Source organism: Strix aluco, chromosome 7 (genome assembly GCF_031877795.1).
Source record: "Strix aluco isolate bStrAlu1 chromosome 7, bStrAlu1.hap1, whole genome shotgun sequence".
Classification (NCBI taxonomy): Eukaryota; Metazoa; Chordata; class Aves; order Strigiformes; family Strigidae; genus Strix; species Strix aluco.
Genome location: NC_133937.1, coordinates 475033 through 499469, shown reverse-complemented (window position 1 = coordinate 499469; position 24437 = coordinate 475033). Strand labels below are relative to the sequence as shown.

Sequence of the window (24437 nt, the reverse complement as noted above, 5' to 3'; positions counted from 1 at the left end):
CCTGGTATTTTCTACATCCTTGTGTTAGAGCAAAATATGCATTTACCATGGACCTTTTCTCCCCCTATCAAAAAGCAAAGTAATTATTAAATTATTTTTAAAAAATCCCCATGTTCAGCACCCGAGGATATTAAATCGGGTCAAACTCAGCCCTAGGGCAGCTGGTGCATTACATAACCAGCGTGCCAGACCGAAGGACACCCGGGGAAAAGCTGAGCTTAATGGAAACTGTCAGCAGCACCCGATAGTGGCCACTGGCTGGCCCCAGCTGTCTTTATTTCACTTTGCAGCACATTCCAGTTTACATCGTTCCCTTGCTTTCACAGCGAGCAGAGCTGTGGCACAGCGCATCCCCCCAGGGGTTCAAACCATTCCAATTCTATATTTGTGTTGAATTAGTGCACAATTCATAATGTTATAGGAAGAGAAATCAAGTTATTGAAAACCTACTGACAGCAACTTTACCAAAACACCTTTGTCACATTTTTAACCCTTTGCCTTTATCACTACATAAACATTACATGAATTTACTGTTACCAGCAAGTACAGAACATTGCTAAATCACATTTATAATCCTAAACCCCATTCCCTTCTCTTCAATTTTGCAGATCAGAGCATGTGACAGAGCAAAACATCACAAAACATCCCCCGCACCTCAGAGCTATGCGTATGACACTTCATGGTACAATGCCACAGTGCAGCAGTGGGTCTTTCAGAGATTAAATAGCAGCAAGCCCTCGTTACAATGTCTACTAGATCAGAAAGCCACAATTTCAGAGAGCTTATAATATGTCGGGCTTTATGAAAGACCAGTTAAGATTCTACTCTAATTACTCACATCAAGGAAAAAATAAAAATAAAAACAGCATTCATTTAAAAAGCCTCAAAAAGCAGAATTCATACAAAATTAAAAGTATTCGAACATTTTTACAGTAGTTTACTATTTTTACTAAATGGCACCAGATTTCAAGTGGTCATGTGAAAGAAAAATCAGTAACATTTCAAACTTTGCCTGAAAGTTATTCTAGAAGCAGAATTTCTATCTTCATATTTGCTGCTAAAAGGAAGAAGTAAGTGTGAACTGAGTATCGGCGAATCTTTAATCTATACATCTTCTGATTTGGTTTGATTCAGTAAGTAGAAAAGACTTTCCATACTCAAGTTATCTACAGATTATGTCTATATATAAAAAAATGTGTGGATATATACATTTAATACATACAGACAGGCTCATACGTATATACACACACGGGATGGATCGTGTCCCCGCCGCAGCAGTGACCGCTGAGCCCACGCGCCACACCAGCACCTGCTGTAAGGCTGCACAGCGTATCGATGACGGGACAAGACACAGGCAGTTGCTCTTGGTCTGGGCTATAATTGTTCCACTTGGTGATCGATTGTTACACTTCTAGTTGCGCGTGACTAAATTTCAATAACTTAGAATTTGTTGTATAAAAACAATTCCAGAAACAGAACTCCCTTACTCAAGGAACACCCCCGCTCCCAACCCTGACATTATTTTTCCTAACTGATTACAGAAGTCAAACTAAGTCACATCAGAAACTGCAAACACTCTTTCACCTTAATCTAAACTAACATGCATCAAAACATTCTGCAGCGTGGCATCCTTCGATTTCCTCATCTTCTCAATTGCCCTGTGGAGATCCTGCTGCTGCACAGGCCGAATTTCATCTTCGTCGTGGCTTTAAAAGGAAGAAAGAAAAAAAAAAAAACAAACAAGATAATGATTCGGGTGCTGTGTCACAGCTATTCAAACAATGAGAAGTAATCACTGAAAACAGCAGCTCTGGCATGGATCCAGCACTACACTGGAAACATGCCGCTGTATTACCTGCAAGTACAGGAGATAATCAGAGCAACATCACAGCAAGAGGGGTTACACACGTGCTGGAGTGTTACCAGCATTTAAGCCCGGTAACACAGCGCAGCCATATCACTTGTTGGTTCATGTCACCTCAGGCTTCACCCCTTGGAACAAACAGTCTCATTTTCATAGTCAAAACGAATAAAGGCAACTTACTTGTTGGGTTTTTTTGTTGTATAGTGGCAATTTGTCAAGAAAGAGAGAACCTCCTGCTTTCTGTGAATCATAGCAAGGTTTTCTAAACCTCTACAAATTTGCAATTCAAATCAGAAAATATAAACTGATAATTGGACAGTGTGTAGCACCAGAAGCATTCACAACAGCTCTTCAGCTATCATAACAGACAGAATAAAGACACATACGTCTCTTCTTCACAGGAAGAATTAACATATTCCCTGACACAGAGGAGTGCTGCATCCCGGCACATTTCTTTCAGATCACTGCCCGAGAAGCCGTCGGTCTCTTTAGCAACTTCGAGGAGATCTACGTGCCTGTCCACCTGCCAAAAAACAAAAGGTCAGAGAATGAAAAGTCTGAAGTCAGTTACTTTGTTCACCCAAGACAAGAAACAGCCACCTCCAAGTATTTTTACCTGCCCACTGATCTTTCTCAGCCTTGACTTTTTTAGAGATAAAAGAAAATTATTTTATTAACTGACACTTTGAACCCTCTGTGTAGTTCATGTCATTAAATGAAACTGATGCTTCATCTCATAAAACTCTGTAGCTGATAAAAAAAACCAAACAGGCAACCAGAAGTGAACCATCACACTGGTATATTCTGTTACTGACAAAGCTCCTGTGTGGTTTTGGAAGCCCACTGGATGGCAAAAACTGGATCACAGAAAGAATGACCCATTTTCCCAAATGCCCCCACAAATTTCCCGCAAGGGCACTGATATTTTTTGGTTAAGGGCTCAATCAGACCCTATGTGCACCTTTTCATCTCTAGACAACGAACACTACCCAGCGGGTCTCCTTTCACAGCCACAGCCCTTTTTTTAAACATTATTTGAAAGATTAAATTTTAAACATTATTTTAAACATTATTTGCATTTTGTTTTCATAAACACGTCTTTTTACCGGCAACACAGCAAGGCTGGAAAAAGTTCCTGTCACATTTACATTTTGTTGTTGCTACCTTTCAGTGCAGAATGAGAACTTCAAAAGTAGTTGTCCACTATCTCAGCAACTCGAGTTGTCTGCTGAGTTACCAAACAACTGCTCCTACCTTATACAACCATGAAACGGAACTCTGAGGTGAAATAACGTGTCCAACTCCGTGCAGCAGATCAGAGCCCGCACTCATTCCAGCCCAGACCCCCATATTTATTCAGTCCCTTTACAGAACCCCTGATAACGGCCCCTTCTGGCACATTTTCCAGTGCATCAGTATTTCCGTTTCAAAAAGTTAAAGCCAAACTAGTCTAACAAAAGGCTGAAATTAATGGGATGACTTCTTCTAAGAAGGAAACTACGCTGTGGCGATGAAGGCAAAGCCCCAGGTGTAATCTTTGCTGCTTCCAGCTATCCCTCCACCCGTGCACTCCCCACGATAACCCAAGAACAGGCCAACAGCCACTGAGCACCCTTCCAACTCCCCGCCGGTCCTCCTGCTTTTCCTGAAGGACAGCAGTGTCCTGCTGGCTCGTATCCTGAGCTTGTACTTGAGCCCAGCACCCTAGCCCACGACTGGGCACGCAGTGCTCTGGTTTGGGTCCAGAGTGAGCCACCTGGCTCCCCAGGCGTGGAAATTGAGGCAAAAGCAGCAGCTGGCTTACACCAAAGTGCCTCCTACAGACACTACAGCCTGGCTGTCGTGAAGTGCTTTGCTTTAACGCCCGATCCCACACACAAGTACCAAAGTCAGTAACAGCTGTGGATCTGCAACGTATTTGCTCAGTGTGGGGCTGAAGGCCCTCAAGAATTGAACAGAGCAGCACAGCTGACTAAGAATATATAGAAAGTGGGCACGTTGTGTAGCAGGTACGAACAAGGACTTCCCTTTGACTGAGAAAGAAGAAACGAGATTTTAAGACAGGCAAGGAAAACTGAGGGCATGACTACACCCGCCACGTGAAGGACTGCTAGGATGTTTCTCACCCTCAGAAAAAATAAGCTGGCCTTGAGGATCCAATTCCTCCTCCTCCTCCTCTGGGATAACCAATACAGGCTGATTTTTCCTTTTTTCCCCCCTGAAAAATGTTATTTGCGTGGCTGTGACTCCCTGCCACTATACACCTTGCGTTCTTTCGGGTCCGTATTCAGAAGCCAATTTAGGTTTCTGCTGAAGGCCTTAAGGCCAAGGTGCTGCATCTCCCAGGCCCAGATGCTGAGACAAAGGAGCCAGAGTCCACTTGCGTGCAAGGGCTGGGCGGCTGCAGATATTGGGGGAGTCTGTATTCAGGGAGTCTATTATTTGGCACACCTCCCTAACAGCTCTTGAAGAGAAAACCGAGTCCAAAATCACCACTTGCAAGACACAGTTTATTTGAGATTTTCTGCTCTTCCTCCACAACTCCTTTGGCATCTTGTAGCAGTTCTGTTTTCACATCTATGACCAGCGTTTTGCGAAAAAGCCAACCTATATTCAAATCCTATACCAACAATCCAAAACGACCATTTGCAAAGCAACCTCCCCAATATCTTAGCCATTTGCAATGGAGCTGGGATTTTTAGGCCTCTTAAAAAATTTAAGTTGCGTTTATGAACGAATGATATTTATTTGGATAGACCTCAGCCAAGAGACACTTTGCAACATTAACTTCAAGACAATTAGTGCTGCAGACTAAATTTGGCAGGAACCTCTCCAATAACCCACGTCCCACACCCTGCCAACAGACACTACCAGATGTGCTCACAGCCACTCCTTCCCCTCATCTTGGAATGCAGATGGCGACACAAACACCATATAGTATTAGTAACAATATCTATAGTGGTTTTCCTCTAAAGGAAACACGAGCTAAGGAGAAAAGTGCAAAAAGCAGCACTGTCAAAAAATGTCATTCCTCTGTTCTTGACTAGAGCCAATAAACCGTACAGAGTTTAAAAAATTCAGTATCTCTTCTCCCTGCTTCATGATGTCTTGAAATTTCTTTTACTGGTCAAAGTGACTTCCAAACATGATTCACCTTCAGCATCTTTAGAGAAGTAAATATATTATCTTGCTATATAACAAGAAAATGGAGACAGAGAAATGAAGTAATTTTCCTCAGAAATGGTGATTCACCACAAAATCCAAGACTGCTGCTCTGACTGAGGCTCATGCTTAAAGCAGTAGCCAATTCTATTGCTTTAATTTAATGCCTAAAACCACAAAAGATTCCTAAATTATAATCAGAAATACCCTAGTAGATAATCTCTACCTTACTCCAAGACAGTCAATTATAAAACATGTTTTCTACAATTACAGAGCTTGCACTCATGACAACAGTAATACAGCAAATTAACCATTAAAAGAAGTCTACTTACATTTTCATTTTTCAAAATTAGCTTCAAGATTGCTTCTCTTTGTTTCAGGGCCTTAAACAAAAGAGATTAGTTACTAGAGTACAAAAATAAACATATGTAACATCTATTGCAATTTTGCACGGTGTGGGCTTTCAGTCACAGCTCAGTGACACAAGCTGATCCCTCAAACGGGAGATGTGATACACACTAAGGAAACCTATCTGATGGCAAATCACTCGGCAAAACGAGATCCAGGGTACTCTCACTCCAGGAGGACATGAAACTAAACATCTGAGCATATACATTTACACTAACTGCAGGGAAAGCAAAACTGCACTGCCATTTAGCCTTACTTTGCCCTAAGTGAAAGTAGTTGTCTCCAAAGAATTCCCATCATCTTTAAAGGGGGCAGATTCTCTAGATCTAGGGGATGCTTTCAGTACTTTGCTAAATCAGATGAAGAAGGTAAACGGCTCTGCTTAAAAAAAAAAAACAAAACAAAATCACTACAGACGATGCTTGGGAAATTTTAAGCAATATACATCACACGCTCTGACGAGGTTACTGAAAGAAACGGTTAAATCCTGAGCATATTCTTAAGAGCAAGGTAAAACACAGGCAGCAAAGAGACTCTTTTTTGTGTCTCCCGAACCCAAACTTGTCCTAAATTCATTTTCATTGTTAAAAAGGGAAAAAAACACCCCATGGATACTCTGGCAGCTGAGCAGTTGATATGCTCTATCAAAAAAATGCTTTTTCCATTTCCCTTTGCCTTGCAGACAATTTCTTATGAGTAATTTTGGGCATTTTAATCTCAAACTCAGTTATAAAACCTGCAAGGCTTTAGCTACTCTACAGCAGTACTACCTGTGCACACTTCCAATCCATAGCACATAAATTATCTTGGCACTCAATGAAAGAGTTGTAACCAATCTTGGTTGTATCGCGAAGTACCGCAGACAAGAACAAGCGGTAAGTTCGTGAGATGGCTGTAGTGAGGTAAGGAGTTACGTGTCTGTGCCTGAAATGACGTTTCCTGTGGTAATTCTGATCCTGGGAGAGAGAGCCAACCCCTGCAGTATCCTGAGGCACTGTGACCTGCTGATAATTCCCCCTTCTAACGATGGTTCTTAATAGAAAAACATGATCAAGTAATAAATTACACATCCTTGCACCTTACTAATTCAAGGAAAACTTGAAGAGGAGTAAGGTGTATGAACTTCTATTAGCAGGCATCGCAGAAAAGCAGATACTGTTATAAATGCTTTGTTTTGAAAAGTATCCGCCCACAAGGAGCGAAAGCCAGTTCAAACAAGATGGGTCTGGGAACATGACTACTCTGTTGCACAATCAGTAAGAGTTTTACTCCTCCAATTTTGTTTCCAAGTTTCTGCAAAAAATGAATAATGAAGAGTATTTCTGTAGCCAGAAGGGAATACTGACAACCACAACTGAACTCTTTCTAATACTGATACAAAAATGTCTTGTGATATCGCCAAGTGTTTGGAGGAGACTAAAATACCTTGGAAAGGATGGCAATAGCAACATTAATAGTAAGGGTAACCTTGTGATGGCTGGCATAAGGGATAGAGACCTTAATTACTGCCTGTTTGGCATAAACCATAAGTGGAATAAAAACAGTTTTCCAGACTACTTGCAGTGCCTGACTGTGGAAAAGCTTGAGAAGAACACAGGCTTTGGTATGCAGATCCCATTCCCTCTGCTCTCCTTGAAAATTAAAATACTGTGTATCAAGAAGGAATAAATGGTAGCCGGTATGTACCTGCTTCGTGACACTATCTGACCTGGGTGCCACTCTCCCTGTAGGCAAGTGGGTGCGGTCACTTTTGTGCTTTTTGTGATTGCTTTCCAGTTAAAACTAAGCTCTTTCCAGAGTGCAGTGTCTAAACCACTCCATTCTTACAGATGAAGAAAGCGGGTGGGAAACTCTCAGAGCACATGGCGCTGTTTCAGATAAAAGATCCAAGGAATCAAGGTTTCTGTGAGAAACTTCACATTAAATAGCAAAGTTATATATGTGCTTCTAAAAAACTAAAACCAGATCAAGATATTAGAGTATTTCTTTGGGAAAAAAAAAAATTAATGTTTCCTGGCTGATAAGGCACCTGCCTGTAGCTCAGGCACTAGGCACACTGTTCAGGCAAACCTGGCATGACTTACAGGTTGGTTGATGTGAAAGCGGGTCGGCATTCTTCTCATGATTGCAGAGTCAAGATCCTGAGGACGGTTGGTGGCTCCCATCACTATTACCTGTATACACCAACAGGAAGAATTAGTCTGCCTGAAACCAGCTTCTGAAAACACCACTGTATTGGAGTTTCAAAACCAAACATGTGACTCTTCCACACTTTATCAAGAACATCAACACTTAAAGAAGTTACATAAGGTTTCTTGGTACTGATTTCAGCAAGTGAATTTAAACAGGCCGCTTAAGAGAGCGCCGGTACCACAGAGTACACCTGGGTGGAGATTTTTACGTTAGTCTGAAGCCTTCTGAGCCCAGTTTGAAAGTTCCAACTCTAAGCAGTAACCCAAAACTTCTGCTTACAAGTCCTGGCAATGTGTCTTTAGTTCCCGATGGTCTGGATGGAAGTTGAAAGATGTTTTGATAAAGTATTACAAAAATGTGGCATTTTTGTGCTGTGTTGAAAAAAGAAAGGCAATCAGTTCACCAGGATGACCAAACTGGCAGCTTTCACATTCACTAAAACGCCTCTTTTTTTATAAGCATTAAAAAAAAAGAGCATTAAGTCAGTAAGAACCTGTATGCACTGGTATACTGTAAAGGCAGCACATTAGATGTGTACAAGCCAAGTTCAATACAAGGAGAGTATTTACCTTGTTTAACTGCATTTTAGTTATTAGTTTAAGAACAAATTTACTTCTCATCCACATCAGCCTTGTTTTCTCATTTGTTACTGTAAGTTATGTACATTGTAAATACCCAGTCACGAAAGTGAAAAATGTGAGGGAAATTAATCTCCTATCAATAGTTTCATGACATGCTTCTGGTCTTTTGTCCGGGGTCACTGTTCCGCAGCCAGCCCTGGCACTCCAGCAGTCCCTGGCCAGGCTGTGTCCCAGCGCAGAGTCACCCTGCCACCTAGAGGCTTCAGCACACGTTGGCAAATTGCTACACGCAGAAAAAGCCAAAAGACACATTTTTCACCAGGGCTCCGGCACTCTTCACCTCCTCCTTGAAAGCGTTAGGCGTGTAAGGGCTCTGCGCCTGCCTGCGTGCCAAACACAGGCTAAGGTCTGGCGGGGCTGCCTCCTCCTGAGTGTACGTGTAGGCTGGGCTTCCCAGGGCCCTGCAGCAAGGCCCAACGCTGGGCCTAAACTGTCGCTTCCCCTGCGCCGCCGGAGCTGAGGAGCCTTCCCAAAAGCCGCTTTGTCCGCAGGTTCTGTGAGCGTGGCTTGGACTTCTGCAAGCTTCCAGACTTGGACTGTCCTTTCAAGCAGCACAGGCACCGTGCCCCAAGTTCCTGCTGGACTCAAGACTATATCCGTGCCAGGTTTAGGCCAAAGCTGAACAGGCGTTTCAGGTGCAATCAACACAGGAGCAAATAACATTCATCGCAACACTTACTAACAATTTCCTCTTAGCATCTGGAACTTCTACCATAACAAAAACCAAATACTATCCTTATTCAAAGGAAATTTGTTTGGCAAGAATCAGACAAGCAACACAAAGCTCCCAAGTAAACATCTGTAATTAACAAAAGAGCCCTGCTAGCTGGCTGTCAAAAACTGAGACGATGCAAATGTCAAAACCACTTAAAGAACACTTCCTGAATTGCAATGACATCTCAGGGAGAAGCCTGAAATATGGTATTGAAACAGAACACTGCTGCTGAAAAACTCCCCAGAAACCTGCATCAACCTCTGCAGTGTCTCCAGCCAATTGTCTGCGTTGCATTTTACTTTGGTGGCTGCTACCCTGCAGAGGCACCCGAGTAAAGGACAAGAGTGACCTGTCCTGGCTCTGAATGCTGAACGCGAGATGGGTAAGAGCACATACTGTCTTACTGCAGGGAATGAACAATTTGACTTGCTCCAAGAAGTTGTTGGTATATTGGGAAAAAAAGATAATGCATTCAAACACTGGAAAAAATGTGTGTTTGCAAGATTGTATTAACTTCCAGTTAAGTGTTCATACCTTAAGACTTTTAATCGTGGTAAGCAAACACTCTCAGTACGTATACATTCACTGCGTTCTAAGCAGTTTTTAAGAAATCAACTGAAAAAAACCTTCAGCACAAGCTTGAGAGGAGGAAAAGCAGATTTTACAAAGAAAGAACTAACAGAGGTCAGAGTATTGGAACCCATTCACAAAAAAATGCAGATTAAAAAGGCTGAAATTTTTAAAATTGGAGAATAAACATCCTTTTTAAAGGCCTTGCTCCAGAGACAGTTCAGAAACATACCAAGCAGGCTTTCCTCTATGTTACACTCAAGTAATTTATTTCATAAATGTTTTTTGGGTTTTTTTACAACACCAGCAGCTTTTATATTTTTTCTTCTTTCTAAAATACAAAACTTCTGCTGAGATTACGGGAGGGGGACGGAAGCATACAGGAACAGTGGGATGGAATTAAAGGGCTCCATTTAATTGAATGTACCTTTTGATAACATCAACTTCTCTACCCTTTCAGATTAACTCCAGAGTCTAGTGCTTGTCTCCTGCTAGTCTAATGCTTCTCTGGAAACAAACCAACCAACCTGCAAGCAGAATGAATACTCAGATCTTTCGATACCCTTCCTGAAATCAAAGATTCACTTCACCTGAAGAAAATACTGTTGACAAAATGCTTTTCAAAACAGTTTGAAGATTCCCAATTTTAGCAGCTCAAACTATACAGCTATATTACTGAGACTTAAGACACTCCTGAAAATAACACCTCTTAATCAAAACCAAAATAACTACAAAACCAGTCTTCTCAGGAAGAAAAATGATTAATATAACTCATCTCATTCCCATAACATACTGGTAATCACTAACAGCGACAGGTAAAGAAACTCTTTTGGCAATCTGCTACTTTTCCCAAACGGCTCAATGCACAAAAACCGAGAGGGAAGAATCGCATTACTTTTCTTGTCACCCTTTGTACTTACTTGGCAGTTATAATCAGTGTCCAGTCCATCCCACAGACTCATGAACTGAGCTTTCATCATAGCTGTAGCTTCATGGTCAGAACTCGATCGACTTCGCAAGAAGGAATCTGTATTAAGGATTCAGTAAAGCAGTTTACTTTCAATCCTGCCATAGAAACTATGATCTTTGATTTATCATGTGCAGACTTGTGCCATTCTCCATCTTACAAATACTTTTTTTAATAAACATTGTCAACAAATGAAAAATACTTCTCATGATGAAGAATAGGAAAGTGAAATCTCACCATGTTTTCAAGCACACCTTTCGAATTACATTGCACATGTATGTGCCTAATCACATGAGATTGTCCCAAATCTTGTGCTCCAAATTTTCACTTTCCTGAATTTATGGAAAGTGTAACTTTCACCTTAATTTCTCATGCTCATGCAGAGATGGAAGCATTCAGTCTGGCAAGCTAGAAGATACCAAAGCACAGGAGAACAGCAAGCTGACGTAAAGTAGGCCATACACTTTGTTACGCAGAGCTCCAACTCTGCTAGTGGTTGCCTAAAGAATTTCCAACAGCTAGAAAAACACCACATTTTTCACACCTATACAAAAGGATAAAAAGCATCTTAAGAACGTAGCTCCTTCATAAACCTAAACTGGGGAAAGGGTGAAAGCTTCGTCAGGCTCTGTTTCTGCAAACTGTACAACTCGCTTTAAGAAGCACCAGTGCTACGAGACAATGAGCAATTTTAACTGAACTGCTCAAGTTCACAGGGACTTAAACACTGATGTGACAAGTCCAAATGCACTGAACAACAGGCACCTTTGCTGTCTTCCCAGCTGAACTTCCCCTCCTACTTCTTCAGCCTTATTAAGAACTACTATTCCTGAGCTCTCCTAAACCCATATTTTAATTTTCTATTATGTGCCCTCACGGGAGAAGCATTGAAGTGCATTTGGTGATGGGTTTCCTGAATAAGTAGATCCCTTAACAGAAGAAAAGCTTTCCTTGTGAACCACCTTAGCCCAAGCAAAAATAAGCAGCAACTTGTTCTACTTGTAGTTTCCCCCACTAACACAAGGAAGAAATACACTGTTTTTCCTAATTTGCCACCATTACTCTACAGTATTATTTATATTACTGAACCATGTTCCATTATCACTCTTTTTAAGAAAAAGATGACAGTAGATCAATATACCCATCAACTTGAACCTACAGTTTAATGTCGCTCTGCTATAGTTACTTATAAAAAAAAAAAAAATAGATGTTTACCTATTTCATCAATAAAAATGATGGATGGTTGGAGCTTTATAGCAAGGGAGAAGACAGCAGCAGCCAGTTTTTGAGACTCTCCATACCATTTGTCTGTCAGTGTTGAAGGCTGGAGATTAATAAATCGACAGCCTGCTTCCTTTGCTGTAGCTTTGGCGATCAGCGTTTTGCCACAGCCAGGGGGGCCGTAGAGAAGTACTCCTGAAAAAGTAACCGTGTTAATACTCTCTGGTCGCTGTACAGAAAACAGACCTGATAGTGTCCAGGCTTGTATTTTATCCAGGTTTTAAAAGATAAGAAAAAAGTTACACAGTGTTCCATCAAATCAATTACAAAGTTACTAAAGATATCCTTATTATAAAACTAAAGCTAAGAATATCTAAAAACAGGTATGGTGAAATTGAAGGGAGACATTTGTTTGAAGGATGACTGTTTTATTACTGTGACCCATACAGGTTACAGAAAACTAAAACCCTATTTATTTCCTGTAAGCATTTGATAGGCCTTGTTTATAGCCAGTTTCAGCCTTGCTAATAAAACTTAGCACAGAGGGGGGAGAAAAGAAAGAAAAAAAAAAAAAAAAGGAGCCCCACAAACAATTTAAACAAATTACCCCTAATTAAATATGACACCTCATATTATTTTTAAACCTGTCATAGCGAAAGAATTCACAGTAGTGTTTTTCTAACATAGTTGTAAGGAAAACAATTTATAGAAAAAAAATGAAGTCGAAGCTTGAAACAGAGAATTACTAGGGGTTTTTTTCTGTTTATGTGACTGATGACCACAAACATAATTACTCTGAAGCAAGACTTCCTATTAACACACAGTGCAAGCCACTAATAAAACTCGGGAACTTGCCCTATATGGAAAGTCTGTTTTAAAAAGATAAATAAAAAATAATTTTTTCCTTCAGCTTATTAGATCATGACATTAAAATAATTTTCCAGACAGTTTCAATTTGTGACTTAAACAGAAAGTAGCCTGGAAAAATGAAACCAGTTTAAAAAGTGCTTCATTTTCCATCACTTAGGACTTGAAACTGAGATGGTCACAGATACAGGCAGTAATTAATGGTTTTCAGAGAATTTCCAGAAGACAATATTCCAGGGATCAGAGCAGTAAAGATAAACTTTGGCATTTTGTCCAACATTTTAGGTTCAAATTCTGCTTGTTTGTAGTAATATATAGCAAATATGGCTGTAAGAATTCCAGCACAGTCCAACTTCTGTTTTACTGTTAGAATTTGTCACCCGACAGTTTCCTTACTGCCTCAGTACTGGACAGCTGAACTCCAGACAAAATCAAGGGACCTCCAGAATAAAAATGGGATCTCTGTCTCTTTGAATGACTGGAATTGTTAGGACTAGAGCAGAGAGATGTCTGCAAGATTAGCTTACACTGACGTCTCATGTTTATGACTTATGTTTCTATGACACCATAAAAATATTAGCCAAGTGTACAAAGCTGTACAGTAGAGTTACAGTTCACCTCTGTCAAAGGACAAGATGGGGTATAAGAAGATAAAAAATAGACAATCTAGGCAGTTAAAAATGCAGGCTACATAGATTAGTGCACCAAAATGTAACATCAATAACTGAAAAGCAATTATTGCTTCATTATTAAGATGAGACTTATTCACTAGAACTTGATTTCATGGCAAGAGAAGAGGAAAAACCTGAGGATTTTCCCTGGCATCAGTCTTAATGGTTGCACTTTGGACTGGCAACCTACTTCCTCTTTCCTTTCTGGGTAATTGTAACTTTTTTTTTTTTCAATACCAACATATAAATCCGTAACATTCCTACCTTTTGGTGGCTGTAAGAGCCTGGAATTCTCAAACAAATATTTCTTCTTGATGGGCAAAATGACAGTGTCTTTCAAATCTGTAATAACATCATCTAAGCCTGCAATATCACTCCAGGTTACCTAGTACAGAAAAACAGCATTAGAACTTACCACTATAGTCCCTGCTAAGAAAAAATATCCACAAGCTGACAAGTAGTGCAAGGCCTCAAAAATAAAAAAAGACAGGTGATTTAAAAAAATCTCTGCTCTCAACAACGAAATTTTAAATTACAGAAATATTTTCTGTGTATTTCCATAGATATATATGTATGACAAATAATGTAACACCAAGTCAAAATCAAGATCTTCTACATCTGAAATTCTTTCATCGGAGTAACATGGAAAACCGTTTCTTACATGCATGCTAAGTGGGTCTACGAGATGTGCAGCAATACTCATTTCATATTCAGTAAGCTTGACATTTTTCACTCCAATTTGCTTCATTAGTTTTTCAGCCTGGGGGAAATAAAATGCCAAGAAAATCAGAGAAAGAAATTGAATGCTTGATTTAAAAATTAGTTTTTAAAGAACTGTTATTTGGAGTCTGAAAAGCTTCTCTGTAAATCACATCTGAAAAGAGGTTAAATCTTTCTGAAGTAGAAGGTTCTGCTATTTCCTAATGACTTGTTGTCATTTGAGTGAAACCGAGTCATATGTCTCAGTTCCCATCAAATAAGTGTCACACCAGCCCTCCCACCCCAAAATCCACAAGTCATACGTTTTGACCTCAAAAGAAACAAACTAAACATTAAAACATGGAGTTTGCTGTTCAGAAGAGGCTTGCAGACACACAGGTAACCTGAGCACAAAATCATTTCCATAATCTCTACAGGAGATTCCAAAGCTGATGCAGGTATGTTACACTTTAAAAAAGCCCATTAAGCCTTGTAAACTTTGTACAGGATTCAGATGAAAAGCCTGAAACTTGTTACTAGAGAGAACTCTAGAGTTCTTTCACATGCTTAATTATCTTCATTCACAACCCTGCACATAATACACACACACTTTAATGGGAGATATAACTATGTTGCTATAAAAAGCATGCCTCCCCTCAAAGCTCCACAGCACTGTACCAAGGAGAGACTAATACTTTTTTAAGGTGAAAAAAAAAAAAAAATTCACAGAAGCCACTCAATTTTTTCTACGTATTCAGTGTTTTCATTTTCCCAATTTAAAAGGAAAAGTCATTCGTTGTGCCAACACACTTTCACAATTCAGTTTCTCTTTACACTCAAACTTGCGGTTGAGTCTGACATGCTCCTGGGATATTGCAACCTCTTATATAATAGGTGGCACCAGCACAGATTGTGAAAGCTGATTTTTAAAGTGGGGCCAATTTTTTAACTAAAGATTTCATTAAAAAAGACAAACCACCCAAACCAGAATTAGGTTGCTCAAAACTGCTGTTTGAATCTATGAAATTTGTGCCAGCCAGAAAACAAAAAAAAGTTGCAACATTTCCTTCAATACTTTCCAAAGGAAACATTTAACTTTTGGTTCTGAAATGTACCTAAATCTCTTCCCGGAGCATTAACCCCCATGAATCATTCTAGTTCAGCATAAGGAATGAGGCTTTTCACTTTTTCTTCTCCTCCTTCCAGGGCATTTTGACTGCTACTGGAGGTGGAGGGAGAACAGAGGGAGAGGGACAAAGTGCGAGCTATTCTTAAAAAGGCATTTGGACAGCAGCGTTCCTCTTTGTCATGAGGAACTACAGTCCCTGCCTCTGCCATTAAGTTGCCAAAAAGCAGCAGAGAATTAAGTTATTTCTGCTCAAGGTTTTTAAAAAGCAACCAAGAGACTAATGAGAGCATTATTTAATGCGACTGCTGCTTAGTAAAGTTGTCAGAAGCAGAAACGGCGCAGGGACCACACACTTGCAGATAATTAGAGACAAAAATCACGCTCCAGTTCGACAGTTTTTCCACCACTTCGAGCTAGAAATTTTAACTTGTTATAAAATGTAAGCACTGAAAACATTAACAGCCTAGATCCTGAGATTTACTAAAAAATAATTCTGGGTTTTTTTTATTATTCCACATGCTTTTGTCAATTATTTTATTGGTCATTGCAAGTCCACTTTCCGGTTAGAAGATTTCTCTGTATGAAAGGTAACGAACAAGACAGCATTTCACAGAAATGTTTATGAATAAAATCCTACCTGTTTCTGAGCTTCCACTTTTTGCTTTCTCGTCGGATCAATAGCATCAACCATCCATTTAATGGTAAAATATGTTACAGCACCAAATATGGTTAAACGAAAAATTAATCCGACCACTTCATTCCGGCTCAGGGGACGTGAAAATGCTTCAGCATGGACCATTTTGCCTCTCAACACTAAATGTAAAAAAGCGCAGGGAGGGACAGAAAGAAGGAAAATGAAAACTGAGAAAACATCTGCCTTATATTTAAACACCATTTTAGAAAAACTATTTCCCATGCATGCAGTGGGCATAAAACTTACCATGAAGTTACAATGAAATATCTGAACAATAGCACAACCCCAACCTATAAAACTGTGTAAGATTAAAACACGCAGCACCGAGCATAACCATGGTTTCACTTCCAGTAAGCAGAGAAAAAATGGCAGCAACAATCTGAGGCCTTACTTCTTGATTGACTGCATGCAAAAAGATCCCCATTTCACTCTTCCCTCAGGAAATCTGCATTCCTTTCAGCTATGCAGTACCCTAATAAAGATTACTTTATTTCAGTGCCAAGTTTACACTCCCATTAAGACTGACATTTTGTGACTGTTATTGACCTAAGAATGCTAAGCCATGGCGACAAAGATAACTCTACGTTATTTAAACAGAGAGTTCTTTTTCCCAAGAGGAAGTTTAAAGGAAAGGCACCGAATTGACACATTAAGGAGCGATCGACGAATTGTATTTGAATAAAACGAGGTTACAAGCTGGAGCCTGCACCTAGCAGAATACATTTTGAGTTATTAATATCCCTGGAAAACTGAAAATGCTGGATGTGGCACACAGCTATCAAGGGAAAAGGCTGGCTGCTGTATGAGCCAAACCCAGAAAGTACAGCACCTTCAAGTTATGGGGGCATGCTGCAGAGAGGAAAAAACTCTTCCTAAAACATTGAAAAATGACTTCTAAAATCGGGGTCCTCTTTCCCCAATCTACTTTCTCGTCACCTGGCAGGGTTTCTGTTTGAAAACCCCCAAAGCTCTCCTCGTTCACTGCCTGATTTTCCTGCTGCAAGGGCAAAATCAGTGGCAATTCCTTTGGCAGCTTCCAACGGTCCCTGGCTGGTCTCCAAACAGAGCTGTCAGCCAGGGAAAAGCTGGACTACCTACAGCCAAGATATCCTTGAATTCCCCCTCACTCAGCTAGCGGTTGCTTTGTGTCGGCCCCGTATTCAACTCAAGGCGATGCCATACCATAGGTTCTGTCTACAAGGATTTGGCAGACTGGAATTAGGAGAAGTGCTGCAATAGGTTTACTAAAAAAGTTTTGGTTCTTTAAACTCTTCATTCTTCGTTTAGAAATTTAAAAATCAAGGCTGTTGCTGTGCATATGTGCTCGGAAATCAAATAAAATTTGCTTCCTTAGGCATCTAAGCAAGTAATACGGAGCTAGGAGATTCTGCATGTTCTCTTAAGCCTGATTTATTAAAATAAAAGGGCTACATATTCAGTGAACGAGAAAAAAAAGCTTCCAAAAAAGCCCCAAAACCCAATGAAAAAAACCCACTTCTTATGCAATCATTGCCCTGAATACCAAGGGTGAGAAAAAGCTTTACCAGGACGGAATTTTAAGTGTAACCTTTCTAAATGGCATTCTGATTACCCTGCATGAATTTTAGCGTTTATTTTCTAGGCAGATCGCTGAGCTAACGACGAGGGCAGTTAACTGAACAACAAACTCTCGGTCCGTACGACTCCCACAAACCAAAACGGTTTAGCTGTGCCTGCCTGCACGCCAGGGCTTCGAATACTAAAGAGAAACCAAAAGGAGGAGCGGCGCTGGTTCCTGTTCTGCTCCCGCAGGGCGGCCGGGGGGAGAGGCCAGGCGCGGGCAGGAAAGCCTCGCCTCCCCCCGAGCCCCCGGGCGACCGCCACCGCCTCCCCGCCAGGGGCTCGGCTCCGCTCCCGCCGAGGGGCCGCTCCCCGGCCAGGCCGCGGGGCCGGGGCTGGCGGAGGGAAGGGGCAGGGGCAAGGGCAGGGGCGCCTCGCCCGGCCGAGCCGTGCCGGCGCCGCCCACCGAGCCCCACCGAGGGCAGGAGCAGGCCTCGGGGAGCCCCCGGCCCCGCCGAGGGCGCGGCGGCGGCCACCCGGGGCCCGGCCATGGCGGCGCGGTGAGGCGAAGGCGGCTCCGGTGAGGGCCGGGCCGGGCCGGCCCCGCCGCCCGTGACCTTCCCGCCGCCCAGCAGGTGCCGGCGGCGGCGGGCAGCCCTCGCTCTCCCGCCGGGTCACTCACCCTCGGGCTGCTCTCCCGGACACGCGGCCGGCGGGGCGCGGCAGCGGCCGCACGGCCGGAGGAAGGCGGCGGCAGGCGACGGCGACGGCAAGCGCGGGACCTGGCTCGGCGGCGGCGCGTCCCGCGCTTCCCCCCTCCGGCCGGCTCCCGCCGCGCCGCACGAAGGTTCCGCCCGCCGGCGCGGCCCGGCCCTCAGCCAGCCCGGGCCGAGCCCCCAGCCCGGGCCGAGCCCCTAGCCCGGGCCGCTCCCGGGCCGCTCCCCGCCGGCGCGGGGCCCAGCCGGCCCCGGCCCCCGCCTCCGAACAACCCGCGCCGGAGGTTAATCGCTCAGGTTCGGGGGAGGCAGCACTGGAGGCGCCGCAGGGGTCTGCCAGGAGGAAAATCATCGCAATTTCAGGATTCATCAGTAGCGTTCCAAGAGATACTGAGGCAATAGTTTTCCAGCTTCAACTTGTAATGAAAACAGTAACTTCACTCTACGTATATAGTAACAGAAAAATGGCCAGAAGGCTAAAATAAGGGGATCTCTGTAATAACGAACCCAAAGTGTCAGCGATTTGTCTTCCACCCGCCTGCTCCTGCCAACACCGCTGGAGCTTTAAGGCCTTCCAGCCCCAGCCTTGCTCCTGAGAGCCTCCTCGCTTTGTTTCACTCTCACCTGTAATTCACACACCGCCCAGGGGCTTCCTAGCAAAATTCAGCTGCTCACTAGGGAGGGTAATTTGTTTGTCAAGAGCAGTTAGCTTTTTATACAACACTAATTTTACGACACGTCATTTTTAAACGTCACCTCTTGCACACGAACGCAGATGCTTCACCCGCTGAGGAGCCCGTGGAAACTCCGCAGCCACAAACCCATGGCTCAGACACGCTGCTTCTGCTCTGGGATTTCTGCCCCGTACCTGCTCGCCCGGCGCTGCCCCAGGCAGGCAGTGGGGTGCTGAATTTCCTTCCCACAGCTCATCTGGCTGGTGCCAAAAGCTGGGCACGCTCCCCAGTGACCCCAGTGGGATGTCACCCACCCCACCAGTATCCATCCCCCACCGCACCGGTGGTGCGTGGTGTTTCCATCATTGAATTCACGTGCAAAAAATTCCTCGTGTTCCCAGAGGAATTGTGATTTCACCGAAGTACTGTTCCAGCAGTTTCAGTTCAGCTCCGTTCACTGGATTAATATACACCAACCAACCCCCCATTTAAAAAAGTTTTGAAACAACTTTTGCTTTTTCATCAATATTGACAAATCAATATTTCCTTTTATTGTTTTGTGTGCTACAGCTCTTCCAAATAAAGAGTGTATTTAGTAAGAAAATAAACGTATCAAAGTCTGCATGCACCTATTGATTTACATGCAGCCTTTCTTTTCTGCTTTGACGCTAAATCAGATTATAATATTTTAGAGACTTTTTTTTTCAATCTCTGTAGAATATGTGAACAGTTTCTCTCTGATATTTTAAAAATGAACTAGATACAATCAGTGACGCTGACAGCTTTTGCTATTGAGACTTATACTCATTCTTGCAATCACCCCTTTTGAATAGAAAAAGAATAATCAATCATTTCACTGTCTGCGTTTCATGCACTAGGAAAACGCTATTGTGTTTGAATTACCGTTACTGTAGGAAAATATTTAAGGCTCTTCTGTTTTTTCTCCCACTCTTAAAACATCTGTTTTGCTGCAAGTAAGGAGAAATTCAAACACACACACAAGTCATAAAAGCCCGAAACCTACATTTTGTCACTGCTATTTGACAGCTGTGGCAGCAAGCTTCGAAAGAAATCCTCTGCTGAAAAGTACTTAAAAAAATTTTTGAGGGATGTAATTTTTCAGAAGCTGACCAGGGTCAGGTTGAAGGTGAGGTTGATGCCTCTAGTCTGTGCACCAGGCTGACCAGGAGCTGCAGGAGCCTGGAGACACTACCAGCCTCCTGCTGACTGACTGTTCCTTTCCACTGCCAATGTGAATCAGGCCTTAGTTTTCAATTTATATCTACTAGTAGAAGTACCTGTCTGAAATTAGAGAAATGTACTGGAAATCATGGGTTTATACTGGGGGGAAAAAAAAAGAGTATTTGTGGCAGCTTCACATGCCTTGGCTACTCTGGATTGTGGAATACGCTTCCTACTTAAGGAGAGACCTAGAAAGTGGTAACATAAGTTGAAACTCATCCAGCACACTTTATCAATTTTGGTTTTGCAGCTGTGGAAAAAAGAGAACATTTGGGGTTTTTTTTATATTGGTATGAAAAAATATAGATTGCAAATTTCCCCCCAAATTGAAAAATTTCAAATCGACTGTATGGATGACTTGGTTGGACTCTGTTGATTGCAGCTCTTGAATACAGGACTAGAAGGTCACTAAAAGGACCTAGTGTAGTTGGAAAACTCATCGGAGAAGGTAAGATGAAGGCTGCACGGTCCACATACTGTTTTGTTATTGACTGCTGGGTGCTTTGCTATGAAATTATTTTTGGTGAACATTCATTTTGGTGACTTCCCGAGCCGGAGGATGCGCTGTATTTTATAGCCAATTTTTTCATTAATTTGTCTGCTCTCTCTTTAAACCTTTGGACATTTGTGGCATTTTGTGACCCAGTCCCACAATTTAACTTCATGCTGTGACACTACTGCCTCTCTTTATTGTTTTGAGTCCATCGCTGGCTAGTTTCATCTGGAACCCCTACATTTTATATTTAGGAAATGGCAAAGCAAGCAGTCCCTGTCCAACCTCTTCAGTAATTAACAATTTTATAGACCTCTAGCTAACTTTTTAAAGTGGGCCCTCAACCGTATGCAGAGTTGAAGATGGAGGCACAGCACAAATATTAATGGTGGCATAATTATGTCCTCTTTCCTAATTCTACCAAGTGCTGGCTGGCATAGACCCGCAGGTTGGAACATGAGATTTCAGCAGTAGTTGTTACAAAGATCATCACTGCATGATGCGATGAAAACCTGTCCCAGGTGTCGCTGACACAATAGTCACGGATAGGTATCTACTGCTCAGACTGCTTTTTAGCCTTGGTCTGACTTGGAATGCAAATCTAGCAAAAGGACTTCAATTAAGCTGTATCAACTTCCTGGTGACATATATGTAGTTGGATGTTAGAAAGAGAGGGGCAGTCTTGGGACTTAAGGACTTTCAGAAACGTTTTCAGAGATGGTCTTGATTTGCTAGCCACTTCTCTATTGCTCTATGGATAACCTCAGAGCCCAGGACCTAAAAGTAGGTTTCCTGGGTTCATTTCGTACATTTGAAGTTTGGGAAAGGAACAGTACGATCTCACTGCACGCACACGAGTTGATCCCAAAATAACTATGAGTTGCCAATGTGATCATGAAAACAAGGCCCTGAGAGGTCTTGGGAGCAACGTTCCTAGCAGAGTTTGGAGGGATTAATACCATTGTCCTTGGCGCTGGCAAGATACCCTCGGGAACACTGCACGCCATCTATATCAAAAAGAAATAAATAATAATAAAACTGAAGGAGAAAGTCATTGCCGAGATGAGGGAGAGTGGAAAGTTAGGCGAGCTCAGCTAGCTTAGTGTAGTCAGATGACAGCTAAGGGGGACATTTCTGGCTGTAAGCACATAAAGAGTAAAAAAGGGTAAATGCTATGGAGCAGGAGCTATTTAAGGCCAATGCTGGCACAAGAATAAATGGATACAAACCAGTCACAAATATATTTAGCATGAAAATCAGAAGGCAGCTCTGGGAACAGCTTCCCAGTGGGAATAATGGTGGCAAAAGATCTTAAGATGAAACTTGATACATTTATGAAAGGAATTATATAATATAGCATTTGCAAAGGCTGAAGGCTGTGGCAATCCAGGAAATCCCTCCACCTTATGTTCCAGTTTATTTTGAGCCCTTAAAGGCAAAGCGTGGCATTTCACCCTCCCATTCCTCTTCCTACTCCAGCCATCTGCAGCTGGACTTCAGCACCTCTCTTAAAAGCTGTTTAAAGATCGAACAAGACACTGAATTTATCTTGCACTTTTGAATTCCTTTTTGCTGTTCCTCAGAACAAACAAGTTTTGTAAAGTATTGCCTAATTTATATAGGCAAAAATTACTATTTAATGAATCTTCTGATAGAGTATTATGTTTTATCCAATTTTTCCTACTTGCCAGACCTGCTTATTAACCAATTTCCCATAGCATCCAACCAATATATGAGTGCTATTTTTCTCCAAGTTGTCCTGCTCAAGCATATCTGATAGCCATTCCCTGGGTAATACAGTTACTAAGCAAACCACGGAGAGATTTCCTGCTCGTGTTCCTGTGAGGGCCATCTTCACTCTGGTCTGATGTGTCTCGCAAGATACCAAGTCTCTTCAACAAGGTGTCTTTCCCCACCAGTCTCAAAAACATTTGAGGTGGACTTCTAAATTAAAGCCAGGATCTGTTCTTTAGGGAGATACCGGTCTGGTTCATCATCTGCTTTTCACGGAGAGAAGGGAAAAAGGGGTGCATGGGTTCTCCTCTTCCTGTCAGGCTGGTCCTTCCCATGGTGTCTCTTTTCTAGTTGTATAGGAAGTGGTTTCATTTTCCTTTTGTTTCTGTTTCTTGCGGATTTTGGAGATGTCCATCATCCCTTTGTAAAACAAGCCACTGCCTTCTTGCTCCCTTTAAACAGGCTTCCTTCGAACACATGTTATCTTTGACGTCCATGGGGTTCCCCTCACATTACTTACTGTCCAACAAGAGAATGGCATGAAGATAGTATTTTTGAGGAAAGCAAATTTAGAAATTTATTTGCCTGGTAACCCCATTTCTTCAAATGTATTATCTGGCAAGCTCTCTCCTGATCCCTTAACAGTTGGGGCAGATGCTGATCTCCAGCAGATTCCATTCATGATGCTTTACAGAAGTCATACGTGCCAAGCTGCTTTAGCATTTTGGTTTGTACTACCACAACAGGCTAACATTTTACCTGTCTGCAAACAAAAGGAAAAAAAGTCACACAAAAACCCCCACAAAATATGCCCTACCAAAGTATGAGAAAGATGGAAACTGCTAACTGAGACCGAAGCCAGTCTTCATATTCAGAAGCTCTGGCTGTGACAGGCGACCTGATGGTCATTTTCCTGCAAATCATTAATTCCAGCAATTCCCAGAGACTTACGGGAGTTTTCTGCACAAAGAACCTGGTGCAATGGGGTTTATTTGCTGAAGTTCTAAAGGAATTTAAAGGCCGATTTGGTGATTTAGAGACAGCGCTTTCCCACCCGTCAGGATAATTGTGATGAACCGGGGAAGGAGGGAGACAGCAAGCTCCACGGGAACAGCACGGCCACAACCAGCAGGTCCCTACCCCCGTGCTCGGTCGCCGGCGGCCCCAGGTGGCCCTCACCCCCCCGGCTCCCTCCGCCCCCCCGGGGCCTGGGCGGCTGCAGGGGGCAGCAGGCCCTCACGTACCGCGGCGGGAGGGCAGCGGCTCCCAGCCAGCCCGAGCCGCTCGGCTTTACGCTAAACCGCACACCGGCGGCGCGGGCGCAGGCGGGAGGAAGGACGAGGCCCCGGCGACGGGCTGGCCCCCGCCTCCCCCTCCCCGCGGGGCTCGGGGCCGCAGAGCGCCCGTTACCCCCCTCCCCGGTTACACAAGCGCAGGCCCCCGGCCCGGGCACCCCTCCGGGGCGGGCACAGCCGCGGTGGCACCGACCCGCGGTACGGGCCGGCCTGCGCGGGAAGAAGGCGGGGGGGACAGCGGAGAGAGCCCCGTTCTCTCGCCCGTCGCGGGCCCCAAGCGCCGGCAGCCCGCGGGAGCGCAACAGGCAGGAAGGGGCCCGCTCGGGGAGCTCGGGCGCTCCCCTTGGGAGCTCGGGCGATGGGGACGGACCCCCGCGGGCAGCGCGGCGGCGGCGGCGGCCCCCAGCGCCGCTCCCCCCTTCCCTTCCCCTCCCCTCCCCTCCCCTCCCGGCCCGTCCTCACCTCCCGGCCCGGCCCGGCCACTTCCGCCCGCGGGGGAGGGGCCGGCGCTAGCGCAGCGGCCCGCCCACGTGACCCGTCGCGGCACCGTCGCTCAGCGCGGCTCAGCCGCGTCTCCCCCCCCTCCGCCGTCCTGTATCCCTCCGCCCGCCGCCTCCTCGCCCCCGCGGGGCGGCGGGAGCGGGAGGCGTGCGGCGCGGCGAGGGGCGGGCGGGCCGGCGGGCGGCGGCGAGGGAGGCGGCGGGGCGGGGCGGGGCGGCGGTTAGCCGGTGGGTAGCTGATTCGTGGGGGACTACTTTCTCGGGGCGGCGGAGGCGGCGGAGGGGGCGTGGCGGCGCTGCCTCCCCTCTCGGAAGCTGCAGCCATGATGGGAGTCTAGCGCTGGCGCGGCGCTGCTGGGCGCGGAGCAGGCCGGGGGGGATGAGCCAGGCCGCGCCGCCGGCCCGCACGCCCTGAGGAGCCGCCGCCGCCGCTGCCGCCGCCC

At 44.0% G+C, this 24437-nt stretch overlaps 1 protein-coding gene and 1 long non-coding RNA gene across 3 annotated transcripts; both read right to left on the bottom strand.

The window, feature by feature from the left end:
• Positions 1–240: 240 nt before the first annotated feature.
• On the bottom strand, positions 241–18146 carry ATAD1 (ATPase family AAA domain containing 1). Of its 2 annotated transcripts, none has more exons than XM_074830141.1 (10): positions 18023–18146; positions 15745–15920; positions 13941–14039; positions 13544–13664; positions 11736–11936; positions 10474–10580; positions 7519–7608; positions 5359–5409; positions 2251–2387; positions 241–1706 (listed from the first exon to the last, which is right to left on the bottom strand). In XM_074830141.1, exons 2-10 carry the CDS (start codon positions 15904–15906, stop codon positions 1586–1588), a joined length of 1089 nt encoding a protein of 362 aa, XP_074686242.1. In that variant the 5' UTR covers positions 15907–15920; positions 18023–18146; the 3' UTR covers positions 241–1585. The 2 variants fall into 2 exon arrangements, with proteins under 2 accessions (XP_074686242.1, XP_074686241.1); XM_074830140.1 differs by lacking the exon at positions 18023–18146 and adding an exon at positions 17393–17476.
• Positions 18147–19239: 1093 nt separating this feature from the next.
• On the bottom strand, positions 19240–24189 carry LOC141925702 (uncharacterized). Its single transcript, XR_012623912.1, has 2 exons — positions 23957–24189; positions 19240–22962 (listed from the first exon to the last, which is right to left on the bottom strand). It is a non-coding gene; the product is annotated as an uncharacterized LOC141925702 (long non-coding RNA).
• Positions 24190–24437: the final 248 nt, after the last annotated feature.

What these genes read in the sequence shown, in the direction of transcription:
- ATAD1 (XM_074830140.1), bottom strand. An exon ending in TAGACCCACTTAGCATGCAT is followed by an intron (nt 13,665 to 13,940) that starts GTAAGAAACGGT and finishes TTTCTGTACTAG; the next exon opens with GTAACCTGGAGTGATATTGC. An exon ending in GCTCTTACAGCCACCAAAAG is followed by an intron (nt 11,937 to 13,543) that starts GTAGGAATGTTA and finishes TTACTTTTTCAG; the next exon opens with GAGTACTTCTCTACGGCCCC.